Genomic DNA, 26018 nt, shown 5'->3' with positions numbered 1-26018 from the left:
CATATTTTCGGAATTGAAGCACCGTGTACCAGAAAGGCATTCCGGCCCTGAATCTTATACCAGAACTGCGTTCTGGCCCTAAATCTTATACCGGAACTGCGTTTTTGACTGTTCTGGCCCACTTTCACCCCTGCATATAACTGCTATGATACTATATTCATTTGTTAGACTGTAATCATCCATGTTCGCGTGCTGTGTTTCTTTGAACATAATACAAAGAGTTTCTGTCGACTGTCTTATCAGATTTTCACTTTCTTTTCATGCCAGCTACGGCTAGTTTTCCTAAGTCGTAATTCACAATGTTTTTCTGTGGAAAACCACCAGAGTTGATGGTTAAGTTTCACTTTTTGTTTTCGGAGGTATTAATGATGTCCCGATTGATCGGCATCGATCGGGTCCGATCACGTCACTTTCCAAAGTATCGGAATCGGCAAAAAAATATCGGACACGCCTTTTTTAATATATATATATACATATATATATATATGTGTGTATATATATATATATATATGTGTGTGTATATATATATATATATATATATGTATATATATATATATGTATATATATATGTGTGTGTATATATATATGTATATGTGTATATATATATGTATATATACTGTATATATATGTGTGTATATATATATGTATGTGTGTATATATATATGTATATGTGTATATATATATGTATACGTATATATGTATATATATTTTTTCTTTTAATTAAATCGTTTTCTAATTGTATTTAACGGTACAGACAAAATGTCTTAGACTCATCCAGAGTCTTTAATTTTGGCTTAAAATAGGGCTGTCAAATTTATCACGTCAACGGCAGTAATAACATTAAAATATTTAATGCAATTAACGCATGCTCTGCACGACCCACTCACGCATTGTCGCATTCAATTTATAATGGCACCGTATTACGTATACATAGGGCTAAAAGGCAACGTAAAATGAGTAGAGAGAATTTTGGCAGCCTTTGAAGCCTTTTTTTCATTGGCTAAAGCCTTACAATCCCTCTCTCAACGATTAGAAATATCGTGGGAAGCAATGTGGGGAAGAAAGGTAGTAATTGATCTTTTTGTTAACACCCTATTTTATATCCCAACGCTGAGAAGATATATCAATTGGTACTATTACGCACAGTCATGGTTGCACTTCCCATCATGCATTTGGGCAGAAGTTAAATGGCTGCAGTATCATTTACTGAAAGCTCATAAAAATCCACTAGATGCCAATATTTAGTCACAATATACAAAGTCACTTTCTTCTTTAAGAATTACAAGTCTTTCTATCCGTGGATCCCTCTCACAGAAAGAATGTTAATAATGTAAATGCCATCTTGAGGATTTAATGTCATAATAAACAAATACAGTACTTATGTACTGTATGTTGAATGTATATATTCGTCCGAGTTTTATTCATTTTTTTCTTAATGCATTGCCAAAATGTATATGATCGGGAAAAATTATCGGGAAAGATTGGAATTGAATCGGGAGCAACAAAAAAAAAAAAAACAATCGGATCAGGAAATATCGGGATCGGCAGATACTCAAACTAAAACGATCGGGATCGGATTGGGAGCAAAAAAACATGATCGGAACAACCCTAGTAGGTATCGTTTCACAGTAAGCATCCTTAGGTAACATCCTTTCAACAGTATAAATGTCCAGCGTCTATTGTACTTCTTTGTACTCCTGTGTGTTCACGACTCCTTCCCACCATTGTATCGTTGCTATATCAAATTTTTATATAAAGTCTTCGAAGCAGGCAATCCTTGGTTGGTCTGATTCATTTCTCTCATCGAGCTATCGAGTTGACACTTGTCTTGGACTTGAAAGTTGAATTTCCCTGACAGTAACTTTTTGTGTGTCTTCCTTGTACTTTTATGTGACAGGTGTGGACGCGTCTTCCATGCATAGCATGAGGACACAAAGACCCAATGGCATGCTATCTGACATCAGGCAGCTTGTAGCCACAGGGGTGGACCTCAATCAACCCAATGACGATGGAGTCACTTTAGTATGTATCATTAGCAGTCACTCTGTTCTTATGGTTGGTGTGGAACTAACAAATTAAACCCATTTGTCTTTTTTCCAAAAAGCTTCACATAGCATGTGCTAGCGGCTATCGGGATGCGGCGGCTGCGCTGTTAGAGAATGGGGCCAATCCGCATCCTGTCACTCACAACTTTTGGACACCTCTCCATCTTGCTGCCAAATATGGACAGGTAAATTTAAAAAAAAATCTGGACTTTTGTATGGGATTCTATACTCTCCAAGCTTTATTGATCCAGTGTGATTGCGTGAAGTATTGATGGATGGTTTCTGCGATGCAGTGGCCTGCAGTGACTCTGTTCACTTTCTGATAAACTGCTGCTTTTGCCATCATTGATTCTCAGCTGCATTACGTATGGATTCAGCAATTTAAATTAGCTCTGAAGAAGTAGAGGACATTTGAGCAAAGACGTAGAGGAGAGCTGATTTCATCTGATGTTATGAACTAGAAAAAGCAGATTACATTAAAGTATTGCACAGTCATCATGATTTTGATAATTGCTTTTCAGGGCTTTGGGCTTGTCTGCTGACAAAGAGAATATATGCATATTTTGAATGATTCCCAACTTTAGCGTCATCTCGACAAAAAAGTGTATTCATGTCCTTCATGTTAGGAAAGTCAAATGCAAAATGGTTGACATAGCCAAAAGAACAATTTTTGTTAAAGCAAAACTAGATATCTTTTCAACCTTTATAGGGGCAGTTTACATGGTGACTCTCCGCGAAGACGAAAAATTTCTAATTTGCATTTATATGGTTCTGTCTCCATTCGAACAATGTCGCAATTCCGCATGAAAACGATGTAGTATTGCCAGGCCCTAGAGGGCAGTGCAGATTTGTAAATCTGGCGACAGCAAATGATGCACTTTGACCTCCTCAGCCTGGAAGACAATATGCCCGCCCACTCCAAGCAATGGCATTTACTTTTGTTCAAAAAGGCAAAAAAATTGAAACATTGAACATATTTAAATTTAAAAATTATTATTAAAACAGTAAATTAAAGCCCACGTTCTGCCATTAGCTGTTTTAATGTTTAATAGCACCGCTGCGCACGCCCAATCTGACGTGTACGAGTGCTGACGTTATTGGCGCGGGTCCCGCGCAGCAGGAGCATTTGATATGCGGAGCCAGCCCCCCTCAGGCCCCTACAATCGAATTCTTCCGCTTTGGAGGCAGGATTCAGAATGTTTCTTCTTCGCCTTCCGTCTTCGCCGACACCATATGCATGCGAGGCAATTCCGCTACTCAGTCATTGCGTCTTCGTGTCGCAGAGTCGCCATGTAAACTGCCCCTAAGATATTTTCATAACTTTTGCGATAATATGTAAATTGACAACAAATTGAATGACACCTCTTTTATATCTTGAGGGGGTCTCTATCCCCTTAACCGTCACTAATTACCTTTGAGGAAGGTGGTAGGAACCCTGCCACACACAAAAAAACTACAAATGTGCTGACTGCTTTACGGCATACGTCACTTTCCCTTTTCCCCATTCATTATAAAAGTGGAAGTCGATGCTAACCCTTTCGCGCAAATTCTGCAAAGATGGCTGAGCAACAAAAGAAACAAAAAGTTTTGTTTGGGGAGGAAAAAAACGGCAGGCTACCAGGATATACAGAATCAACTTTGGCCCGGCTTTCACTCGCTGGTGTGACACGACCGAACTCGTTAGCGCTGACAAGTTCGGGTGGGGTTAGTGACACTAAGCCACATGATTGCTAAGTGTCATATGCTATTGTTTAGCCATAGTTTGATTCATTCCCTTTTTACGATTCATCTTTCACAAAGCCGCTGTACACAGAAATGTTGTTTACTCCATCTCCAGGTGACCAGAGGATTGATTTTTGATTGATGTTTTTACGACACGGTAAAGGTGTGCTCTGATCCGCATGGAAAACGCAGTGCTGGTCCTCATGGGAAACTTAAGTCTGAGTTATGCTTCTGCGTTGCGGTGACGGCGTAGCGACTATGGTGTCAATGAGCATTCGATAATCCTGCAGCAAGGGAACACGTTGCTCTGTAATTCACCGCCAAGCCACTAAAGGGGTGTGGCGTTGTGTTTGTAAGGTTTTGGGGGACTCTTGTCGACTTGCTCTAGTTTTCTTTCGGTTGCACAATAATGCCAAAGGAGATGGAACGCTTGAATGTGGATCTTCAGCTCATCAACACTGAATAACCAATGTTGATCATACAAATGCTGACTGTTGCGGAGGTGGTCTGTCCAACTGTTAATGCCACACAGAGACTGGCAGTCACATTACAAATTCTATCATCGGATGGAAGCCAGCAAGCTGCGTTGTCCAGCGTTTTGTCCGATTTCTTTGCCATGTAACCTACAACCAGCCAGTGGGAAGCCATAGCAAATTTCTGGCGGCTATGGAACTTCCAAAACTGCGTTTGAAGCCTTGATGGTAAACACGTTATCATAAAAGCACAGAGGAACTCTCAATCAGTAATGATGTTTCAAGTGTGTGAACTGTCTGTTGTTGAACATTAAACATCAAAACAACTCATTTGACACCAAACCTGTAGCTTTATTCATCATATACTTGAAGAGTAAAATGTAAATAAGCCACAGACTCACAGCAAACATACGTACAAAATAAGTGATAACGTGCACCAACCCAAAAAAATGACATTAAGTGATAAAAAGCTGGCAGTTTTTGGCCGACTGTGTCACCGCTTCATGTGGCCATTCGCTTCCGAACCAACATATACTTGTCTCGGAGGTTCTTCCATTTTTTATGCAATCACTGACCTCCAGCCCCGTATTTTCAGCAATCTCCTTCCACGAATTGCTTGCCATTTGCCAAATGGCATTTGGCAATCTTTATAATGTCTTGACGAGACATTGTAGAGGTTGTCGTACTTAGGGACCTCTTCGATGATACTCTAGTCGGCTTGGTTCATTTTTGCGTGTAGCACAACAATGTTTAAAAATGGCGATGATTTCGCGCTGAAGCAGAAACGACTGTCTGAGCGGACCAATCACAGTCCATTTGCGTCACGCCACCCCACGTTGACGTGAAACCCAGTCAGGATTCTGCTGAGGGGCACATCAGGCTATGGCCGAGCGTCGTAAATCGGGTCTGCCTTGACGGCGTAGGTCTGCCACAGAAGCATAACTCAGCCTTTAAGCCTGAGTTATGCTCCCGCGTTACGGTGACAGCGCAGCGACTATGGCATCATTTGACATTCGATGGTTCTCCGGCCAGGTGACACGTTGCCCTGTGATTCACCGCCAAGCCACTAGAGGGGTGTGGCGTTATGTTTGTAGGGTTTTGGAGCATGCTTGTTGACTTCCCCATGTCTAGTTTAACTGAGAAAAAAAATAAACAATGCAAGATGGAATGCTTGAATGCGGATCTTCAGCTCATCAACATTGAAAATATGTTGATCATACAAATGTTGAGGCGCAGGCGACGCAGAAGACGGTTTCGAGGCGTTCTGTCCAACTTTTCATGCCGCATAAAATTCTAGCCTCGGGTAGAAACCAGTTAGCTGTAGCGGCTAGCTTCAAACTGGCGTCGAGCACTGCGTCCAGCGTTTTGTCCGAGGTCTGCCAAGCCCTCCAGCCCGATTTGTTTGCCCTGTCCTACAAACAGCCAGTTAGAAGCCATCGCAGGTTTCTGGCGTCTATGGAATTTCCCAAACTGCGTCGGAAGCGTTGATGTTAACGTTATCATAAAAGCACCGAGGCACTCTCAATCAGTGATGGTGTATCGTGTGTGAACTGTCTGTTGTTGAAAATTAAACATCAAAACAACTCTCAGACTCACAGCAAACATATGTACATAATAAATGATGAAGTGCACCGACCAAAAATACGACATAAAGTGATAAAAAGCTGGCAGTTTTTAGCCGACTGGATCACAGCTTCGTGTGGCCATTCGATTCCGAACACACACATACTGTACTTGTCTCGGTGGTTCTTCCATTTTTTAAAATTTTTTTATTCAGTCGCTGGCTGACCTCCAGCCCCGTATTTTCAGCAATCTCATCCCACGAATTGCTTGCCATTTGGCAATCTTCATAATGTCTTGACGAGACATTGTAGAAGTTGTCGTGCTTGGTCTTCGTTGATACTCTCGTCGGCTTGGTCCATTTTTGCATGTAGAAAAATAATTTTTGAGAATGGCGGTGATTTCGCGCTGAACCAGAAACAAGTCTGAGCGGACGAATCACAGTCCATTTCCACCACGTCACATGCGTTGACGCGACGCGAAGTCAGATAAAAAAGGACCCAGAGAGGCTACAGCGCAGGGTCGTAAAGCGGGTCTTCGTTGGTAGGTCTGCCGCAGAAGCATAACTGGGCATTTAGTATTCCTTAAGGCAAAACACTACCGCTTTTCTCCACCGGCGTCGCTAAAATCGCTCAAAACTGAAAAGTTACAAAGTGTTGCTTTTAAGAATGAGTTCGAAGATCGTCCAATTATTTTTAGATCGGTCTGTCATATTTAATCAATTATATGAATATACAGACTAGTTTGAAAGATTTTGAAAAGGCCCTCAAAAAGAGTCCAATGCTGATGATTGTCAAGTGGTTTATTAACTCCAGGTGAGATAAACGGTAAAGCTAATTGATAGGAGGGCTTGCGGCACGCGAATGATCGCTCCCAGTTTTTTGAATTGGACGTCCATCACTGTCAACGGCACTGAAACACGATTATTCGCTGCCAGCCGTACCAAGTGCAACTCTAGCTGCAGCGTTAAACCCAAAGACCCCCTGCGCAATGTTGCATGCCCGCCACACTCTCACCCTTTAAGAAGACGTACGACCCTATTACCAAAGCTAATTAAGCTCTGCTCCTCCGCTATTGAGATAAGCCAGATCGTCGCTGACCCCTCCGGGAAGAGTTTTCAAATACCTACAGCATGTGCAGGGATTAAAAAAATCCTTTTAATGAAATGTTTTAGAACACTACTCCACTGAGTGTGGATTAACTCATTTTATGATGAAGTTACATTTGAGAGATATGGGAATGGGAAGCCCGTGATTCATAAAAAGGATTGGAAAAAAAAAAAAAAAAAGATTCTTTGTCACATCTCGTTCTTTCTGTTTGTGGGTCAGGGGGTGCGGGTGACCTTTTCCTTGTCCTCGTGGGCTCTCCAGAAGGTTGATATGGCGGTGTGTTAGTGACGTCAGTTAATATTTATAGACTGTGAGCACAGCTGATAGTGGAAGATGTTACACATTCAACTTTGGACAGCTGCTACAGTCAAGGTGCTGAGTAACTGGATTTTGGATGCCAAACATCATAAAAGCCATTTTGGCTATTAATTGTACTACACTACAGAGCACACCTGACTAAAAATCGGACAAACCAAGTTTCATGAAACTGAAGAAGAAGAACAAAAAAATCATGCAGGCATTCACAAACTTTTGTGTAAAGATAGGGTGACCAAACGTCCTCTTTTGCCCGGACATGTCGTACTTTCACGTAGTATCTTCGTCGTCCGGGCGGGTTTTATAAATTCATAAAAATGTCCGGTTTTTATGATTTTTCACGGGACCAATTTGAAGAGAATCCCTCCTGCCGCTGGGTGGCAGCGCCTGCCTGCGATGACATGACTCCTAGTAGTTGGGAGGGAAGGAGTAAATCTTGTTTTTGTTGGCAGTTTACCCCTATCATGAGACATTAGCGCCATCTACTGGCTTAACAATTTGGCCACAACGCCTGCACAGTTTTTAAGTTTTTAATGCTAATACGTATATAATGGCAACTGTTGACTTCTGTTGGTGCTTTGACAGTAAAATCCCGTTTGGTGTCGCATCGTTGCGCTGCCGATGATTTTAAACTTTTATAGCAAAGTTTGATTTTTGCCTCCGCTAGCTATCAGTAAGCTAAACCATGCTAAGCATTATGGGAAACGTAGTTATGCTGGTTGAATAGTTCGTCGGTTTATTTTGGTTATTGTTTGTGTGCAATCTAGAACATTGAATGAGGATATCAATTGAATGGGTATAACAATTTGTCAAGGAAAATTTTCGTGATAATAATTTATAAAAATGTTTAGTTGGCACATAGCCTACTGAGTCTATGTGTATATACCCTACCCACCGACGTCACAAAATCACGTGACCCGCCATCTTGGCCGTCTGTCTGTGGCTATATTACCATTAGTGTCAATGGAACGAGCAAATTAAAATGCATTTTATGGAAGACCCAGTGCTTTCCGACGCCGTAAACTCACTGGATGTTTTACACAAAAGGCGTTATGTGGAAAAGCTTCGTTTTATACAGTCGCCGGATCCATATTTGATGCCTAAATCGCTATTTTTCGACACGTTCTCTTCGCCGTCTCTGCCTGACATCTGCTATCCAGATATCTATCACTACCTAATCCACACAAAGTCGGCATATTCTCACGAAAGTTTAAAAAACTTTAAGAGCTTGGAGGCTTATAAATACTTTGTTGCTGGTTGGGTGAAAGAAGTCCTCGTCCGCGAAAATTCGGCAGGAATCTATCTTGTGCTTGGGAAGGTGAGTTACGACATTTTCAATTCAAAATCTTTTATTCTCGCTAACATCCACTGTCAAGTCTAATTTATTTCATGTCGTTTGTCAATGCAGTTAGGGGTTTTTATGTTTATATGGTTTAGCGATAGTACTAACTACATACATACGTGTATGTTGTCGGCGATTAGCCTCGCAGTGATCTTAATTGTGGTTATTTGTCAGCCCCAAACCCTCTAAGTATATCTTAAATGCATCTTACCTGATATAAAATGACTACTACATAGTCGGTGGTGATTTTTTGGTGCCCAGTTTTGGCGTCGAATAGCAGCCGTCCACATTGCTCTCCTCTCGGGATCTTTCGGAATACGGTAAAACTTTATGTCTTTCCGTCCACCTTCTCTGTTAGTGCAACCAACAGCCACACATGCCTTCACCATTTTGTTTAATCGCCGTTAAGTAGCAGAAAAACGCCGTAAATAGGAGGAATGTATGTAGCCTCAATGGGGAAAAACGATGTGTTGCCGGCCAACATGGTGCGGGGGCGTGGTTTAGGGCTGTGTGTGACGTCACGTGGGTAGGGTCTATTGACTGGACTACATTTCCATGGGTCTGCATTATATATATTATATATATATATTTAGTCATTAATGATTTTTTTTTTTTTCAATCTGCATTTTTCCATCCAGAGTGAGGGGGCACACTTTAAATAGATTAAAGTGATATAGGCATCTTTGAGTGAACTTCAAGTTAAATTCAAGTATCTTGAGGCCGGGCTGAGTGTCCTCTTTTGGAAATCAAAATATGGTCACCCTAGAAAAGATGTTGCACAGAAAGATTTGATTGAGCATACATTTTATTGTCAAAACTGATGTAATCAACATGACAGCTATGTACAGGTAAACTCCGAGTTACGACGGACTCGACTTAATGGAATTACGCGAAAATTAGGGTTACCTCGCCAACATAGGAACGGAACTCGTTCGTTAACTAGGGACTACCTCAATGTATAAATGATGGCTATGTCCTTGTCATTTAAATGCCAGTCAAACAAAGTCACAAGTTGTGCTGGTGTGTTCACAGTCAGTCTGAAACCACAAAAGCACTTCACTTCAAAAACAACAGGTTGCTACAATTACCAAAAAAAAAAATACAAAATCCACTTTACCTTAACTCTTAGCTCGCAGCTTCGAGCTAAGAGTGCCTTCGAGCGTGTGCAAGTAAGGGGGACATTTGGACTTGGAGCAATAGCATATTCAATAAAAGTCTAATAACGCCTTGCTCTCATAGACCACTTTTTAGGACACTCAAATTTCCCCCCATTGCATTATTGGGACGTAGGACAACAACAGGACTGGTTGCTATGGGAACGTATGCGTACCCAAGGAACCTTGCTAAAAGGAATATTAAAATTGCTAATAAAATCGTTTAGGATTATTTTAGATGCATATATGTTATATTTTTCTTATAGAGTATTTGACGAGAAATACGATAGACGCATTAATACACTTTTTTTTAAAAATCACCTTTTCTTTAAGTAGACACATGAATAAATTAGTGCTGATGGGGATTGATAACAGAATCGTAAGATAATCTGCCAAATGATTCCATGGTATTGAAACAGTCCCTACACTTGTCGCTGCGACAGTGCAGTAAAGCTGCGTGTGCCTAATCTGTTGGCCCTCTGGGGGCCCCTGCTGGCTGGGGGCCCTAGGCAATTGCCTGGTTTGCCTAAATCGACGCGCCACCTCTGTCTGCATCCACATCCCCATAATGCCTTTAAATATTCTTCAATCTGTCAAACTACATATGGTTAAGCTCAAACCGTTCTTCTATAGCGGCACTAAGAGTCAAACTTAGCTTCTGGAATGCTAACCTAGCAATAAAGCTAAAGTTGCATTTTGCAATGAATGCTAACCATGCGATGCTACACTTGTAAACTCAGGGTGTTGTTGGCTAACAGAACAGTTGCAGTAGTAGGTAGCGACTCTAAACACATCCAAAATGACAATGTCGCCACGACGCTAAGCAAGGGTGGCCATATTTTGATTTCCAAAAAACAGGACACTCAGCCGGGCCTCAAGATACTTGAATTTTACTCGAAGTTCACTCAAAGATGCCTATATCACTTTAATATATTTAAAGTGTGCCCCCTCACTCTGGATGGAAAAATGCATTTTGAAAAAAATAACAATAAATAATGACTAATATCAGGGCTGGCCCAGCCTATATGCAGACTATGCAGCTGCTTAGGGCCCCTGACCACTAGGGGGCCCCCAATCTGGCGATTTTTAAATTTATATTCTACTTTGTTTACTAAAGTTTGCTTTACTTTTGTGAGTTTTGATACTTGATTACAAGCTTTAAAAAAATAAAGTTCTTCCTTAACTTCTTTCCTCTTTTAGAAAAAGGTTTGGCGCTATCTACTGTAAGTACTGACAATCATTTGGGGTGAGAAGTTTGAAGTATGCAGTGCTACAAAATCTGATTAATATACAAAATATGGGCGTGTGGGTTGGATTGCATGTATGGGTTTAACAGTACACTGTGACGAAATGGTGGGCCAAAAATATGGGCCCCTTTGCATTATTTTGCTTAGGGCCCCCAAATGGCCTGGGCCGGCCCTGCTAATATATATATATATATATATATATAGATATATATCTATATATATATATATCTATATATATATATATATATATATATATATATATATATATATATATATATATATATATATATATATATATATATATATTTATATCTATCTATCTATCTATCTTTTTATATATATATATATATATATATATATATATATATATATATATATACAGTGGTACCTCTACATATGAAGTTAATCCGTTCCAGGACCTTGTTTGTAAGTCGAAATGGTCGTATGTCGAGCAGGATTTTCCCATAGGAATACATTATAATTCCATTAATTCGTTCCACAGCCCAAAAACCTGCACTAAATCCTTAAAAAATACTGCTGGTGCTATTACAAATGGCAATTACACGTAGCAAAACAAATAAATTATAAATCAAAATTGGAATAATGTAATAAAAAGAATAATAATAATACCTGTAATAGTGTAACGAATCGGGTTCTAATAAGGCGGACGTTTTGTTGTGTACCTGAACGCACCGCGGGGCTCACGTGCCAGAGACGGACCGGTGAGCTTGAGTTTCACTTTCACTTTGAATGTTCTCTTGAGAACACCATCAATTGCGGCAGACAGCAGGCGTTTTGTGTTGAATAAGTTGTGAAAGAAATGATGAAAACGTGGCGAAGCTGGCGATTTCTTTGGAGACAATAAGAATTGTCAGCTTAATTTATAAAGACTGGCGAACGATGGTCGGAGGAGGACTGTGGAGATGTATTGTTGAGCCATTTCACGGATGCCCACCCCACGCTCATATTTTTCTGTCATTTGCATCTTCATTTCGAAGGTAAGCATCAACTTTTTCCTTGTTTCACCACCTGTACCAACCTTTTCTGAAACCTGTGTTGATTTGTCACACAAGAAAATCCTCCGTGCATTCGTCTGCGGTGCTGCCATTGTCGTCGTATTTCGAGCATGTCGTCGGATGTAGAAACAAATGGCGAGTCAAATTTTACGTCGGATGTCGAAAAGTTCGTGTGTCGAAGCGATCGTATGTAGAGGTACCACTGTATATATATATATATATATATATATATATATATATATATATATATATATATATATATATATACATATATATATATATATATATCAATACACATACACACAGTAGGCTATGTGCCAACTAAACATTTTTATAAATCACTATAACAACAACTGTCCTTGACAAATTGTTATTCCCATTCAATTGATATTCTCATTCAATGTTCTAGATTGCACACAAACAATAACCGAAAAAAAACCGGACAAACTATTCAACCAGTATGTTTCCAAACGTAGCAGTTCAAAACTACGTTTCTCATAATGCCTTGCGTGGTTTAGCTTACTGATAGTTAGCTGAGGCAAAAATCAAACTTTGCTACAAAAATTTACAATCATCGGCAGTGCAACGATGCGACACCAAACGGGATTTTACAGTCAAAGCTCCGACAGAAGTCAACAGTTGCCATTATATACGTATTTATCGTAAAAAACTTAACAGCTGGGCAGGCGTTGTGGCCAAATCGTCAACCCAGTAGATGGCGGTAATGCCTCATAATAGGGGTAAACTGCCAACAAAAACAAGAAGAACTACTCCTTCCCTCCCTTCTAGTAGGAGCCATGTCAACTGCTGCCACCCAGCGCCGGAGGGATTCTCGTCAAATTGGTCCCGTGATAAATCATAAAAACCGGACATTTTTATGAATGTATAAAACCCGCCCGGACGACGAGGATACTACGTGAAAGTAGGACTTGTCCGGGCAAAAGAGGACGTTTGGTCACCCTACGCTAAGCAAAATAAATAAATGAAACGAGGTAGCATGATGTTAGTTAGGCCGGAAAAAAAAAAATCCATAAATAAGCCGCAGGGTTCAAACTTCAACGGAAGAGAAAAACTAGCAATTTACAGTCGAAAAAATACGCTGGTTCATTCATTACCACTGATTTTAATAGACATCCGATCCATTTTAACTGAAAAGGCTGGCAGTGATTCACTTCACGAATCCTAGTTGATCATGTCATACATGGAGAAACTTGGTTGGCAGTTATTATGTAAATTAACCCCATGTTCTCAAATGATGCAGATAATAACAGATTTGCTTGGTTGTTTAATTTCACACTTGACGGGTGGGCAGCAGACTCTCCAGAGACCCAGCTAGTGTATCTGTATAAAACTCATTTAAAAGTGAATTTTCCATAATATGTCCTCTTTTTAAACTAAGACTATTTCCATTCATTTTAGTGATTAGTTTTGATGCATCTGACTGTAAAATGTTATTAGAGGAAACAAAATTGGCTCCGCTCGGCTGGTATTGTTGTATACTAATTTGTTATTTTTTTGTCCTCAATATGATCATATGTCAGTGAAACTTTCACTTCCAAGTTTCATGCATTTTTTTGCAATATGCTAGTCAATCAAGATCAGAACACACTGTGGCAATGGTGCACCCACATAGAGCCAGCAGTCTCTCAGGAATAAACTATCACATTAGAAACTTTCACTTCCAAGTTTGCCAGATTTTTTGGGGGGTGGGGTGGGGGGGGGGGGATAATGCTATTCAATGAGGACCAGAACACCCCGTGGCACCAGCACACCCCTAGGCAGTTAACAGTCCCTTAAGAATAAACTGTCACTACAGAAACTTCCACTTCAAAGTTTTTCAGATTATTATTACCGTATTGGCCCGAACATAAGACGGCCCTGATGATAAGACAACCCCCTCATTTTCAAGACTCAAGTTTGAAAAAACACATTTTGAACACCTAATTAATTTTTATACAGAAAATTAACATTACATCCGAAACAAATGATTATAACAATATATTTGAGAGAAAAAGCATGTTATTTTGCCTCATTCAAATCTTAATATCTGAACATTTAAAGATGTAAACTAAAGTGCAATCACGTTTTTGAAATGTAAATAAACCAATCTATTGCCATAAAACAACAACATTGCAATAACTGCATTAACCATCAAAGTGACACTAACTGTAGTCTTGAAACAAATCTGAATAAGGAAAAACATTGCAATAAAACAATGCAAACTGGTTAAACTTGAGAGTAGCTGAGATCTGTCATGACAGAACGTCGCTTCAATGATATCTGGCGCCATCTAGCGTCGTGAATGGGGAGAGTAGCTGAGATCTGTCATGACAGAACATCGCTTCAATGATATCTAGCGCCATCTAGCATGAATGGGTATAATGTCTAGACCGTGAATATAAGACGACCCCCTCTTTTTCATTCTTATTTCAATGCAAAAAACACCGTCTTATATTCGGGCCAATTTGTTATATATTTTAAATTCCAGTCAGTCAAGATCACAACACCCCTTGGCACTGTTGCAACCTCCATACAGTTGACAGTCTCTTAGGAATAAACTCTCTCCTCAGAAACTTTCACTACCGTCAATGCTGGTATTTTTGTGTATGTGAAAAGCCCATGTTTGCCAAACAAACCTCCTCATATCAGAGAAATGTGTACATAAATGTATATGTGTAAAAAAAATAAAAAAAAAATAAAAATAAAAAATCAATTTTCTTACTGTTTTATGCCCTAAAGTAATATAATCGATCATTTACACCATTTTCCACAGACAAGCATCGTTAATCAACTCTTGAGGCATGGAGCCAACCCTACACTGTTGAACTGCAACCAAGACAAGCCTTCAGGTAAAACATAATGTATACAAACGCATGCACATACTGTATATACAAATGAGAAGAATCAATATTATATTTGAGTTTTTAAAAGTATTTATTGCTAAAGAACTCACCAAAGAGAGCAAAGACAGTCTGCCTTTGGCCATTAAGTGCTGGCCTGCATCTCTCTGGCCATAATCAATAGCTGCTGCTTCTTGCTTGTGTGCTGACAACAAGCACGAATGAGACAAGCCCTGAGAGACTTTGACGATTCCCCATCCCCATCTTTCTCCGTTAGAGCCCTTCATCCATTCTTCAGCTTCTATACGATGAACGGATGTAAGTGATGGGAGTCGAGGGGGTCGTCAGCCACAATGAAGCCTCCGTGTCCAATAACACCCTAAGTGGTGCTTGGGTGTAAAATATTTTCACTTCAGAGCACTCAAATTCCACACATTACGTAACATATAGAAAACTGTTGTAGTACTTAGTAGAACTTAGAATTTTTTTTCGTATGATGTCAAATTGCTTTTAGAGCCATATTATACGAAAAATATATCCCAGATTCTATTTATTTAATGTTTCGTATTTCATTTAAATTTGCAGACATTGCTGCATCAGAGCATATTGCAGACATTCTTGTGACCAGTGAGGTAAACTGGCTCCAAAGACTGAAGGATCCCTCCACCCCTGTGCTCTCCACGGACCAACGCTACGACAGCGGATCACATGACCTCAACACCCCTGTTAAAAACCTGTAAGTAGGGTTGTCAAAAATATTGAAAGCTATGAAGTATTGTTCCTGAAATGTTGTATCCAGCAAGGGTGTAGGTTTGGTCTCATTAGTAGGGACGATATAACAGCATAACCTGCATGTACACTTTTTGCTAGGGATGGGACATTAATAAGACCAAAAAGATTGGGTGAACAGTGGCCAGGGCTACATTTCTCACCAATATGAACCTACAGTGGGGCAAATAAGTATTTAGTCAACCACCAATTGTGCAAGTTCTCCTACTTGAAATGATTGGAGAGGCCTGTTATTGTCAACATGGGTAAACCTCAACCATGAGAGACACAATGTGGGAAAAAAAAGAGAAAAAAAAAGAAAATCACATTGTTTGATTTTTAAAGAATTTATTTCCAAATGAGAGTGGACAGTAAGTATTTGGTCACCTACAGACAAGCAAGATTTCTGGCTTTCAAAGAGGTCTAACTTCTTCTAACGAGGTTTAATGAGGTCTAATGAGGCTCCACTCGTTACCTGTATTAATGGCACCTGTTTTATCTCATTATCGGTATAAAAGACACCTATCCACAATCTCAGTCAGTCACACTCCAAACTCCACTGTGGCCAAGACCAAAGAGCTGTCGAAGGGCACCAGAGACAAAATTGTAGACCTGCACCAGGCTGAGAAGACTGAATCTGCAATAGGTAAAACGCTTGGTGTAAAGAAATCAACTGTGGGAGCAATTAGTAGAAAATGGAAGACATACAAGACCATTGATAATCTCCCTCGATCTGGGGCTACATGCAAGATCTCACCCCGTGGTGTCAAAATGATAACAAGAACGGTGAGCAAAAATCCCAGAACCACACGGGGGGACCTAGTGAATTACCTACAGAGAGCTGGGACCACAGTAACAAAGGCTACTATCAGTAACACAATGCGCTGCCAGGGAGTCAAATTCTGCACTGCCAGACGTGTCCCCCTGCTAAAGCCAGTATATGTCCAGGCCCGTCTGCGGTTCGCTAGAGAGCAGGTGGATGATCCAGAAGAGGAATGGGAGAATGTGTCATGGTCCGATGAAACCAAAATAGAACGTTTTGGTAGAAACACAGGTTCTCGTGTTTGGAGGAGAAAGAATACTGAACTGCATCCGAAGAACACCATACCCACTGTGAAGCAGTGGGGTGGAAACATCATGCTTTGGGGTTGTTTCTCTGCAAAGGGACCAGGACGACTGATCTGTGTAAAGGAAAGAATGAATGGGGCCGTGTATCGAGATCTTTTGAGTGAAAATCTCCTTCCATCAGCAAGGGCATTGAAAATGAGACGTGGCTTGGTCTTTCAGCATGACAATGATCCCAAACACACAGCCAGGGCAACAAAGGAGTGGCTTCGTAAGAAGTATTTCAAGGTCCTGGAGCGGCCTAGCCAGTCTCCAGATCTCAACCCCATAGAAAATCTGTGGAGGGAGTTGAAAGTCCGTGTTGCCCAACGACAGCCCCAAAACATCACTGCTTTCGAGGAGATCTGCATGGAGGAATGGGCCAAAATACCAGCAACAGTGTGTGAAAAGCTTGTGAAGAGTTACAGAAAACGTTTGTCCTCTGTTATTGCCAAAAAAAGGGTACATAACAAAGTATTGAGATGAACTTTTGGTATTGACCAAATACTTATTTTCCACCATGATTTGCAAATAAATTCTTTAAAAATCAAACAATTGGATTTTCTGGGGTTTTTTGTCCACATTCTGTCTATCATGGTTGAGGTTTACCCATGTTGACAATTACAGGCCTCTCTAATATTTTCAAGTGGGAGAACTTGCACAATTAGTGGTTCACTAAATACTTATTATGCAGCACCCGTCTCTCTCTAAGCAGCTTCCTACTCGAGTTTTGCAGGTTAGTATATTCACACAGTTTAATGTTATCCTAACACTGATGATGGTTGGATTTTCATTAACAAAATTTGTGGTGTGTTCCCCACTTCCACCACATTGTTGATATTAGTGATAAAATCATTTGAAGAGTTTCACTTTAGTTTTCAAGAGCCACATGATTGGACATCTACTATTGTCAGTGGAACTAAAAGAGTTCAGGAAAAAAAATGCATTTAACTTGTTTTTGTTTTTTATTTATATAGTATTGAAAATCCAGGATTTTTTGGAGAATTGACATTGACTTTGATAGTTTTCAATTTTAGCATCGTGACAAAAGTACATCTAAGTTCAACACTAGGGGTGTGACAAAATATCAAAATGGTGATATCCATACATCCCAAAAGGTTATCGATACGCTCATGCCAAGAATCGAGATATCGTTTTGAAAAGGTGTCAATGTTTAAAAAAAAAAAACGTAAATAAGGAACCAAAAAGTTGGTCCCAAAATCTTCCAATATAATAGTGTCTCAGTTAACTCTATGGCTGCCATTGATGGCGCTCGACGCCCAATCCGTTAAACTGGGAAGAGCGAACGTTCATTCGAGACCATAATATTCATAGTCACTCTTTTCGATTTCTGGGGCATTTACAAGTCACTTTCTGTTGAGTTTGAGTCACTGCCTATTCATTTGGGAGATTCTCAGGTCACTTCCTGTTCTGTAACCCAAAACCAACAGGAAGTGACCTATCAAATGCCCCAAAATCAACAGCAAATGATTCCGAAATGCCCTAAAATAACAGGAAGTGACTGAAATCAACAGGTAACGATCCTGAATTACTTCGTTGCCTAGCATTGGCTGCCACTGACAGCCATAGAAGTGGGAGGAGTTTATTTGCTGCCACCCTCCCAGTTCAAATGGATTGGACGTCTACTAGTGATAAACTTACAGCAGAAAGATTTAGATAACTTATTTTTCTATTACTTATTTGGTAGAATATTGTAGAATGATTTCCTCACCAATGTTTCGATAATCGCCATGTCGCCATATCATGAGACCATCGTTATCGTGAGCTTTGTATCGCAAACCGTATCGTATCGTGAGGTACCAAGAGGTTCCCACACCTAATATTTACCTCCTACCATGTTCATTGCCTGCCATTGACAACGATAGACATGCAAGTAATTTAAACCGAGAATGGCTCCAAATCCTCATCTTTCTGTATATGGCGCACTTTCAATAAATAGCCTATTTTATGTTTTTATTTTCATGTATAGGGCACACTGCATTATAAGGCGCAGTAGTAGTAGTAGTAGTAGTAGTAGTAGTAGTAGTAGTAGTAGTAGTGGTTGGTGTTGCGTTATGCATCCACAAGATGGAGCTGAGCTAAACAGAATGTCATGCCACGATTAACTAATGTTGATCCGTATATAAGGCACATCGGATCATAAGTCACACTCTCGGCTTTTGAGAAAATTGAAGGCTTTCAGGTGCACTTTATAGTGCGGAAAATATGGTACTTCTTGACTGGTGACTTAAGAGGCCTTCAGCTTAAAATAAAATAAAAAAAAAACAACAACAAAAACAAACCTTAACCCTAAAAACAAGGAAAAAAAAAAACAATCGTAATCACAGTTTGCTACAACAAAACTGCTATGCTAGCAAGCTGCAAGCAGAATTCGTTGGCCACTATGACGATTTTATGGCTGTTAAAAGCTCCGTCCGATTCTTGGTGTCATTACAAATCCTCATCTTTCACCCGTCCCAGTCAAAATGAATTGGACATCTACTGTTCTCAGTGGCAGCCAATAAGGTAAATGGACTTTTTTCTTTGTCTCACAGGAGTCCACTTGGCCTCCCCATGTCGAAACGGGACAGCTTTCTGGAGAAGTGGGCCATGTTCCGAGAGGCGGGTGGGGGGCTCAGTCGGAAGCCCTCGCTGGATGATGCCCGGGATGGCCCTTTTAGCTCAGGGACAAGCAAACTGGAGCAGGTAATCAGACTATCCAAACAGGGAAAGCTGCAGTGTAGTGTGATCCAATTCAATCCAAAAAAGCTACATAGTTAGGGCATTCATTCTAAGAGGGAGACTTTTCAAGAAATTTCAGATAATTATGTGATTTTTTTTTTTTAGCAGCAATTTTTAACTCATCGGCTGCTGATGGCAACCTATACATGTCCAATCCATTTTAAGCTGGGGGTTAGCAGCGAATGAACGAGCTGTTACCCTCCCAGTTCAAATGGATTGGACATCTAGTAGTGATAAACTCATTTAAAGAGTTTTCATTTAATGTTTATTAGTCACATGATTAATGAAGCCATGGGTTTCACAGATTGAAAATCAGCATGAGTTGCTGCAGCACACTACAGGCTGAAAGCTGTGACGAAGAGTGTGCATAGCCTCTATTGGGCAACTCATAACATACAGGCAACGATACTACTACTGTATTTTCCCCACTACAAGGTGCATCAGAGTATATGGCGCACTTTCAATAAATAGCCTATTTTATGTTTTTATTTTCATGTATAGGGCACACTGCATTATAAGGCGCAGTAGTAGTAGTAGTAGTAGTAGTAGTGGTTGGTGTTGCGTTATGCATCCACAAGATGGAGCTGAGCTAAACAGAATGTCATGCCACGATTAACTAATGTTGATCCGTATATAAGGCACATCGGATCATAAGTCACACTTTCGGCTTTTGAGAAAAATTGAAGGCTTTCAGGTGCACTTTATAGTGCGGAAAATATGGTACTTCTTGACTGGTGACTTAAGAGGCCTTCAGCTTAAAATAAAATAAAAAAAACAACAACAAAAACAAACCTTAACCCTAAAAACAAGGGGAAAAAAACAATCGTAATCACAGTTTGCTACAACAAAACTGCTATGCTAGCAAGCTGCAAGCAGAATTCGTTGGCCACTATGACGATTTTATGGCTGTTAAAAGCTCTGTCCGATTCTTGGTGTCATTACAGAAGAACATGTTACGGCAGATTTCAAAAGAACACAATTTCACCGTGTGCTAGAATGAGGCTGCTGTGCTAGGGATAGTGTTGACAGGTTCGTCAACAGTCCCTTATTGGGCGGAACAACCCGGAATTTATGATGTCTGACGATCAGAAATTACAAAATTCCGGGTTGTCCTGCCCAATCCGGGACTGTTGGCAACCCTAAGCTCTGGTTTTTCGTCAAGTAAGGCTTACAGCAGAAATGTCCAAAGTCCGGCCCGGGGGCCAAATGCGGCCCGTGGTCAAATTTCATCCGGCCCCCAGCCTCTCTCATAAAATCAATAACATCTGGCCAGCACACAGAATTAATAAATTGGTCAGCAATACTGCAACTAGCATATGAAGTAGCTTACACACGAAATGCTGCTCCTCATTTACCCACTAAAAGGCAGCAGCACTTTAACCCTTTATTGCCAAATGTATCACATTTGATACACCTAAAATTTCATGATTTTTGGACTAATTTAGAATTTTGACATTTGTTTTTGGAAAAAAAAACTGATGGATGTAAGTCAACACATGCATCGGTAGGTTCCATGAGAAAAAAACATGATTCAGCATGGGTTATAGATATTAGAGCGCTTATTACACATATTCATTTTGACTTTTATTTTCACAAATTTGAAAAAAAGGTTTCATTAGGACCTTATTTTTCAAATTTTGGGATTCTCTGATAATTGCTTCATGTTGCAGGTATTTAAGGACTAAGCAACATTACTCCGTGTGACCCTCTACTTCCAATTTTCTAAAATGGCAACAATCAACAAAAAAAGTTGACTGTCACGGCCGACGCTTCAAGGATAGGTGGAAATTGGACTATTTCTTCACTAAAATATGCAACAACTGTGTCTTGCCTCATTTGCAAAGAGACAGTCGCTGTTTTTAAAGATTTCAATGTGAGGCGATATTACCAAACAAGACATGCTGACATGTACGACAAGGTTATAGGGAAGATACGCAGCGAGAAATTGAAGCAACTTGAAGCTAGTTTAATTTCACAGCAGTAGTATTTCGCAAGAGCCCGAGAGTCGAAAGAGAACGCCGCAAAGGCTAATTGGGAGATTGTTGAAATTATTCATTTAAAAAAATAATAAAGTAAATGTGACGCACTGAATGGCTTGCTAAATTTTGCTTAAATATATTGTTCTACGTAACGGACGTCAGCCAAGGTCGGCTCCCCACATTTTACCACGCCAAATTTGGCCCCCTTTGCAAAAAGTTTGGACACCCCTGGCTTACAGTATAATGTATGTGTATTCTTCAATTTGATGAAATTTTACGTAGTACGGCACTCTATAGTGTGAAATTTACAGTCAACTATTTGCAAGGTAATGTCTGTGTGCAATTCTCACTGCGCTTTTCTCTTCAGGTGAAGCTAATGCCTCCAGCGCCTAATGACGACCTGGCGTCCCTCAGTGAGCTAACAGACAGTGGCTTGCTCTACGAGATGCAGAAGCGTTTTGGCAACAACCAAATATATGTAAGACGCCCTGGATTCGGGAATTGTACCGAGTAAAATCGGCAACCAGGTTTTCAGGATTAACTGTGTGTGATGAGAAAAGTACCATGCTGGGTAAAATGCTGCAATCACGATGATGTCGCAACCTGCTTGATGCAATTGAGTGTAATTTCTCCTTAAGGGAGAAAGGACACACTCATGCATTGTGATCTAGTTGTGTCAAGAAAATGCATGAAAGTCACCCTCGAATGTAGATGCTAGTTTGCCTTAGAAATGAAGCTGACATGTAATCAGCATGACCTGTTGTAGTTCATATGTTTCATTTGAAGAAACATTAACCAGCCAGTAGCAACTACATGACACAGTTGAGAATTTATTATATGATATCAGTTATATTATGTATGAATCCCAGTTCCACTGTAACGACGCATACAAAAATATATTTAAAAGAAAAACAACTAAATACATATTTTTCCGCAATTCACGGCCACGTTTTATAGGTGAATGACAGATCAAATGTTTTTTCAGTGTGCAAGTGCAAATGATTTCTAAAATGAAATGAAAATTTGTGTAAATAAATGTTGAAATTTTGAAATAAATAAGTATACGTTCAAATAAATAAAACTTGAGATTAATTAATAATTCGTGAAAAAAAAATTAGATGAATAAATACATTTTGAGACAAATAAATGAAAATTTTAATTACCGTTATTTTCGGACTATAAGCCGCTACTTTTTTCCTTCATTTTAAATCACCTTATTTGTTGATTTATTTGGGTTAATAGGTAACACTTCATTTGACAGCGGCGTCATGAGACTGTCATAAAACCGTCATAATTATGACATGACACTATCATGGACATTACTGAATGCTTGTGTCATTAAGTGGCATCCAGCAGATTATGTCACTAACCCAATTTATGTCCAGCTTGGATCTTTTACATCCATTCAAAAGTGAAATAATTTGCTGGATAACGCTAAATGACGTCTGTTATAAGCATTCATTAATGCTCATGACAGTTTAATGTCATAATTATGATTGTCTAATGACAGTCGTAAGGCACCACTGTCAAAAAAAGTTACCAAATACTATAACTAGCAGTTAATGAAACAAGCGGGAACAGTAACTGAAACAATAAATTACCACAGAACGTGAATTTTGATTGTTATTTACATCTATAGCGCTGCAACGCATGCTAGGAGGCATGTTGCACAACAACAGTGTTGACAGCAGATGGCAGCAGAGGTTGACTGTCTACCCCAAGGGAGCAGTGATGGCCATATGAAGTCTTGAAGCAATTAAGCTTTGCAGCCAATTGGTTCAAAGCTTCATGGTGGTTCATTTGGTCTTACGACAGTCATATGATGCCGCTGTCGAATAGTGTTACTGGTTAATATCGTTTGGTGTAAATATCCCATTATACACTGAGGACAGCTGCGGCTTATAGTCCAATGCAGCTTATCTACGAAAAAATGCAGTTTTCGTGCCAAATTTGGTGGGTGGTTAAGCTTGTAGTCAGGTGCGTCTTATAATGCGAAAATTATGGTAATAGCAAAAAATAAATGTTGATAAAAAAGTTAAAACAATGTTGAGATAATTTCAACAAAAATAGAAACATAACAAAAAAAAAAATCATGAAATCCATGTTGAAATAACTGTAGATAGATAAATAAATAAAAAAGAAAATCAAAATAAATGCATAAATAAATACATAAAAAAATATACTTAAACTTTTGAGAAAATAATTTATTTAATGAACACTCCAGGTCCTCTAGTCTTCCTATTTCTATAAAAACAGCACTTGGCATTGTGATGGAGTGAAGACAAAGACGGCAAACGCTCCATATGCTCCCAGCAGGGTGGTCAGAAATGACACTTTTGATGAGGTTTCTTTCACCGGCTGCCAGCTACCAGGGTCCAATAGACTTCTGACCACCCCGCACCCTCTCAGGAGAGCAGCAATCGAAGCAGTGGACAACCATCATTAACAATGACTCGATTGTTTGCTAGTGTGTTAGGATTGAACGTTTTTACCAGGTTGTTAGCCTTGAACCACCAAGGCCATTGTTCTTTTGCGGCTTCCGAAGGTCCTCTGAGACTCTTATTAGAGACCAGAGGGCTAAAATAGTGGCATATACTTTTTCAGATGGCCTTAAAGTATAGCCTTAAACTGTGTTTTTTCATTTTATGTTATACTGACTTAAATATGTTTTTTTTCTTTTTGTTTGGCTTTCTTGCAGACTTATATCGGACACATTCTTTTGTTGGTCAACCCAAACAAAGAGCTGCCCATCTACTCCACTCTGGTAAGCATTCAACAGACTGTGAGCAGATTAGGTTTACAAAATTAAAAACATTAATTCATTTAACACATTGGATACCATTGATAGCGATAGACGTCCAATTCATTTGAACTATATTGGAAGGCAGTGAGTGAACTTCGTCCCATTTCCAAATGGATTGGTCATCAGTGATTAATTTAAATTCAGGGCCAAAGAGCCACATGATTGCACGTCTATCGTCATAAATGGCAGTGAAAGAGTTAAATAGCCTTATTCCTTATCAAGTTGTTGCGAAATTCATTTTCTGATTTCTGTGACGTTTGACCTTATGACCACAAAATTTAATTATTTCTACTGTTTCCACATAACAAACAAATCCTGCAAATTTGATAATAATCCCTTTGTTCGTTATTGAGTTACAGTTAAGAAAATAAGTATTTGAACACTGCGATTTTTCTCCCATTTAGAAATGATGGGTGGGTTTGAAATGTTCATGGTAGGTGCTTTTCCACTGTGAGAGACAATCTAAAAAAAATCCAGCAATCACATTGAATGATTTTTTTTTTTTTTAAACAATTTATTTGTATTATACTGCTGCAAAAAAGTATTTCAACACCTGAGAAAATCAATGTTAATATTTGGTACAGTTGCCTGTGATTACAATTACAGAGGTCAAACATTTTCTGTAGCTTTTCACCAGGTTTGCACAGACTGCAGCAGGGATTTTATACCACTGTTCCACGCAGATCTTCTCTAGATCAGTCAGGTGTCTGGGCTGTCACTGAGAAACACATTGAGCTTCCTCCAAATATTATCTATTGGGTTTGAGTCTGGAGACTGGCTATGCCCTTCCAGAACATTGATATGCTTTTTACGAAGCCACTCCTTCGTAATTCTGGGTGTCTGCTTCAGGCCATTGTCATGTTGGAAAACAGAGTCACGACCCATTTTAAATGCTCTAACGGAGGGAAGGAGGTTATTCCCCAGAATCTCACAATGCATGGCCTAAATCATCCTCTCCTTAGTACAGTACAGTCGTCCAGTCCCATGTGCAGAAAAACACCCCCAAAGCATGATGCTACGACCCCCATGCTTCACAGTAGGGATGGTGTTCTTGGGGAATGGTACTCATCATTTTTCTTCCTCCAAACACTATGAGTGGAATTAAGACCAACAAGTTCCATTTTAATTTCATGTGACCACGTGACTTTCTCCGGTGACTCCTCTGGATCATCCAAATAGTCATTGGCAAACTTAAAACGGACCAAGACATGTGTTTAAGCAGGGGAACCTTCCATTCCATGTATGATTTTAAACCACAACTTCTTAGTGTATTTCCAACAGTAACCTTGGAAATGGTGGACCCAGCTCCTTTCAGGTCATTGACAAGCTCCTCCTGTGTAGCTCTTGGTTGATTCCTCACCATTCTTAGGATCATTAAGATCCTACGAGGTAGATCTGTATGGAGCCCCACTCTGAGGGCGATTGACAGTCATGTTTGGCTTCTTTCATTTTCTAATCATTGCGCCAACGGTATATCTTACATCACCAAGCTGCATGGCAATTGCCCCGTAACCCATTCCAGCCTTGTAGAGATCCACAGTTCTGTCACTGGTGTCTTTGGACGTCTCTTTGGTCTTGACCATGTTAATAATTCCTGATTGTATGGGGTGGACAGGTGTTTATATGCAGCTAACTGCCTCAAACAGGTCAAAAAGTCAGACTCAAAAAGTCTAACTCCACTCCACTTATTTGTTGGATTTTTTTAAAGGTGACTAACAGGTCAACAAGGCTCACAATTCTAACATATAAACAGGTGTTCAAATATGTATTTGCAGGTGTATAATACAAATAAATTGTTA

At 39.7% G+C, this 26018-nt stretch overlaps 1 protein-coding gene across 5 annotated transcripts in view; it reads left to right on the top strand.

Annotated features, from left to right (window-relative positions):
• The window catches only part of myo16 (myosin XVI), a 269930-nt gene that overhangs the window by 106911 nt on the left and 137001 nt on the right, over positions 1-26018 (top strand). For all 5 annotated transcript variants that reach the window (XR_009066237.1, XM_057851442.1, XM_057851443.1 and 2 more), the window contains exons 6-12: positions 1898-2022; positions 2105-2230; positions 14757-14832; positions 15409-15559; positions 19251-19401; positions 21784-21894; positions 24115-24180. Coding sequence is in view for 4 of the 5 variants with exons in the window: in XM_057851442.1 (XP_057707425.1) it covers positions 1898-2022; positions 2105-2230; positions 14757-14832; positions 15409-15559; positions 19251-19401; positions 21784-21894; positions 24115-24180 (806 nt within the window). In the remaining variant the exon portion in view is untranslated. The remainder of the gene's footprint in view (positions 1-1897; positions 2023-2104; positions 2231-14756; positions 14833-15408; positions 15560-19250; positions 19402-21783; positions 21895-24114; positions 24181-26018) is intronic.

This window comes from Corythoichthys intestinalis, chromosome 12 (assembly GCF_030265065.1).
Source record: "Corythoichthys intestinalis isolate RoL2023-P3 chromosome 12, ASM3026506v1, whole genome shotgun sequence".
NCBI lineage: Eukaryota > Metazoa > Chordata > Actinopteri > Syngnathiformes > Syngnathidae > Corythoichthys > Corythoichthys intestinalis.
The sequence above is the reverse complement of the archived record's forward strand: the minus strand, read 5'-3'. Positions and strand labels throughout refer to the sequence as shown.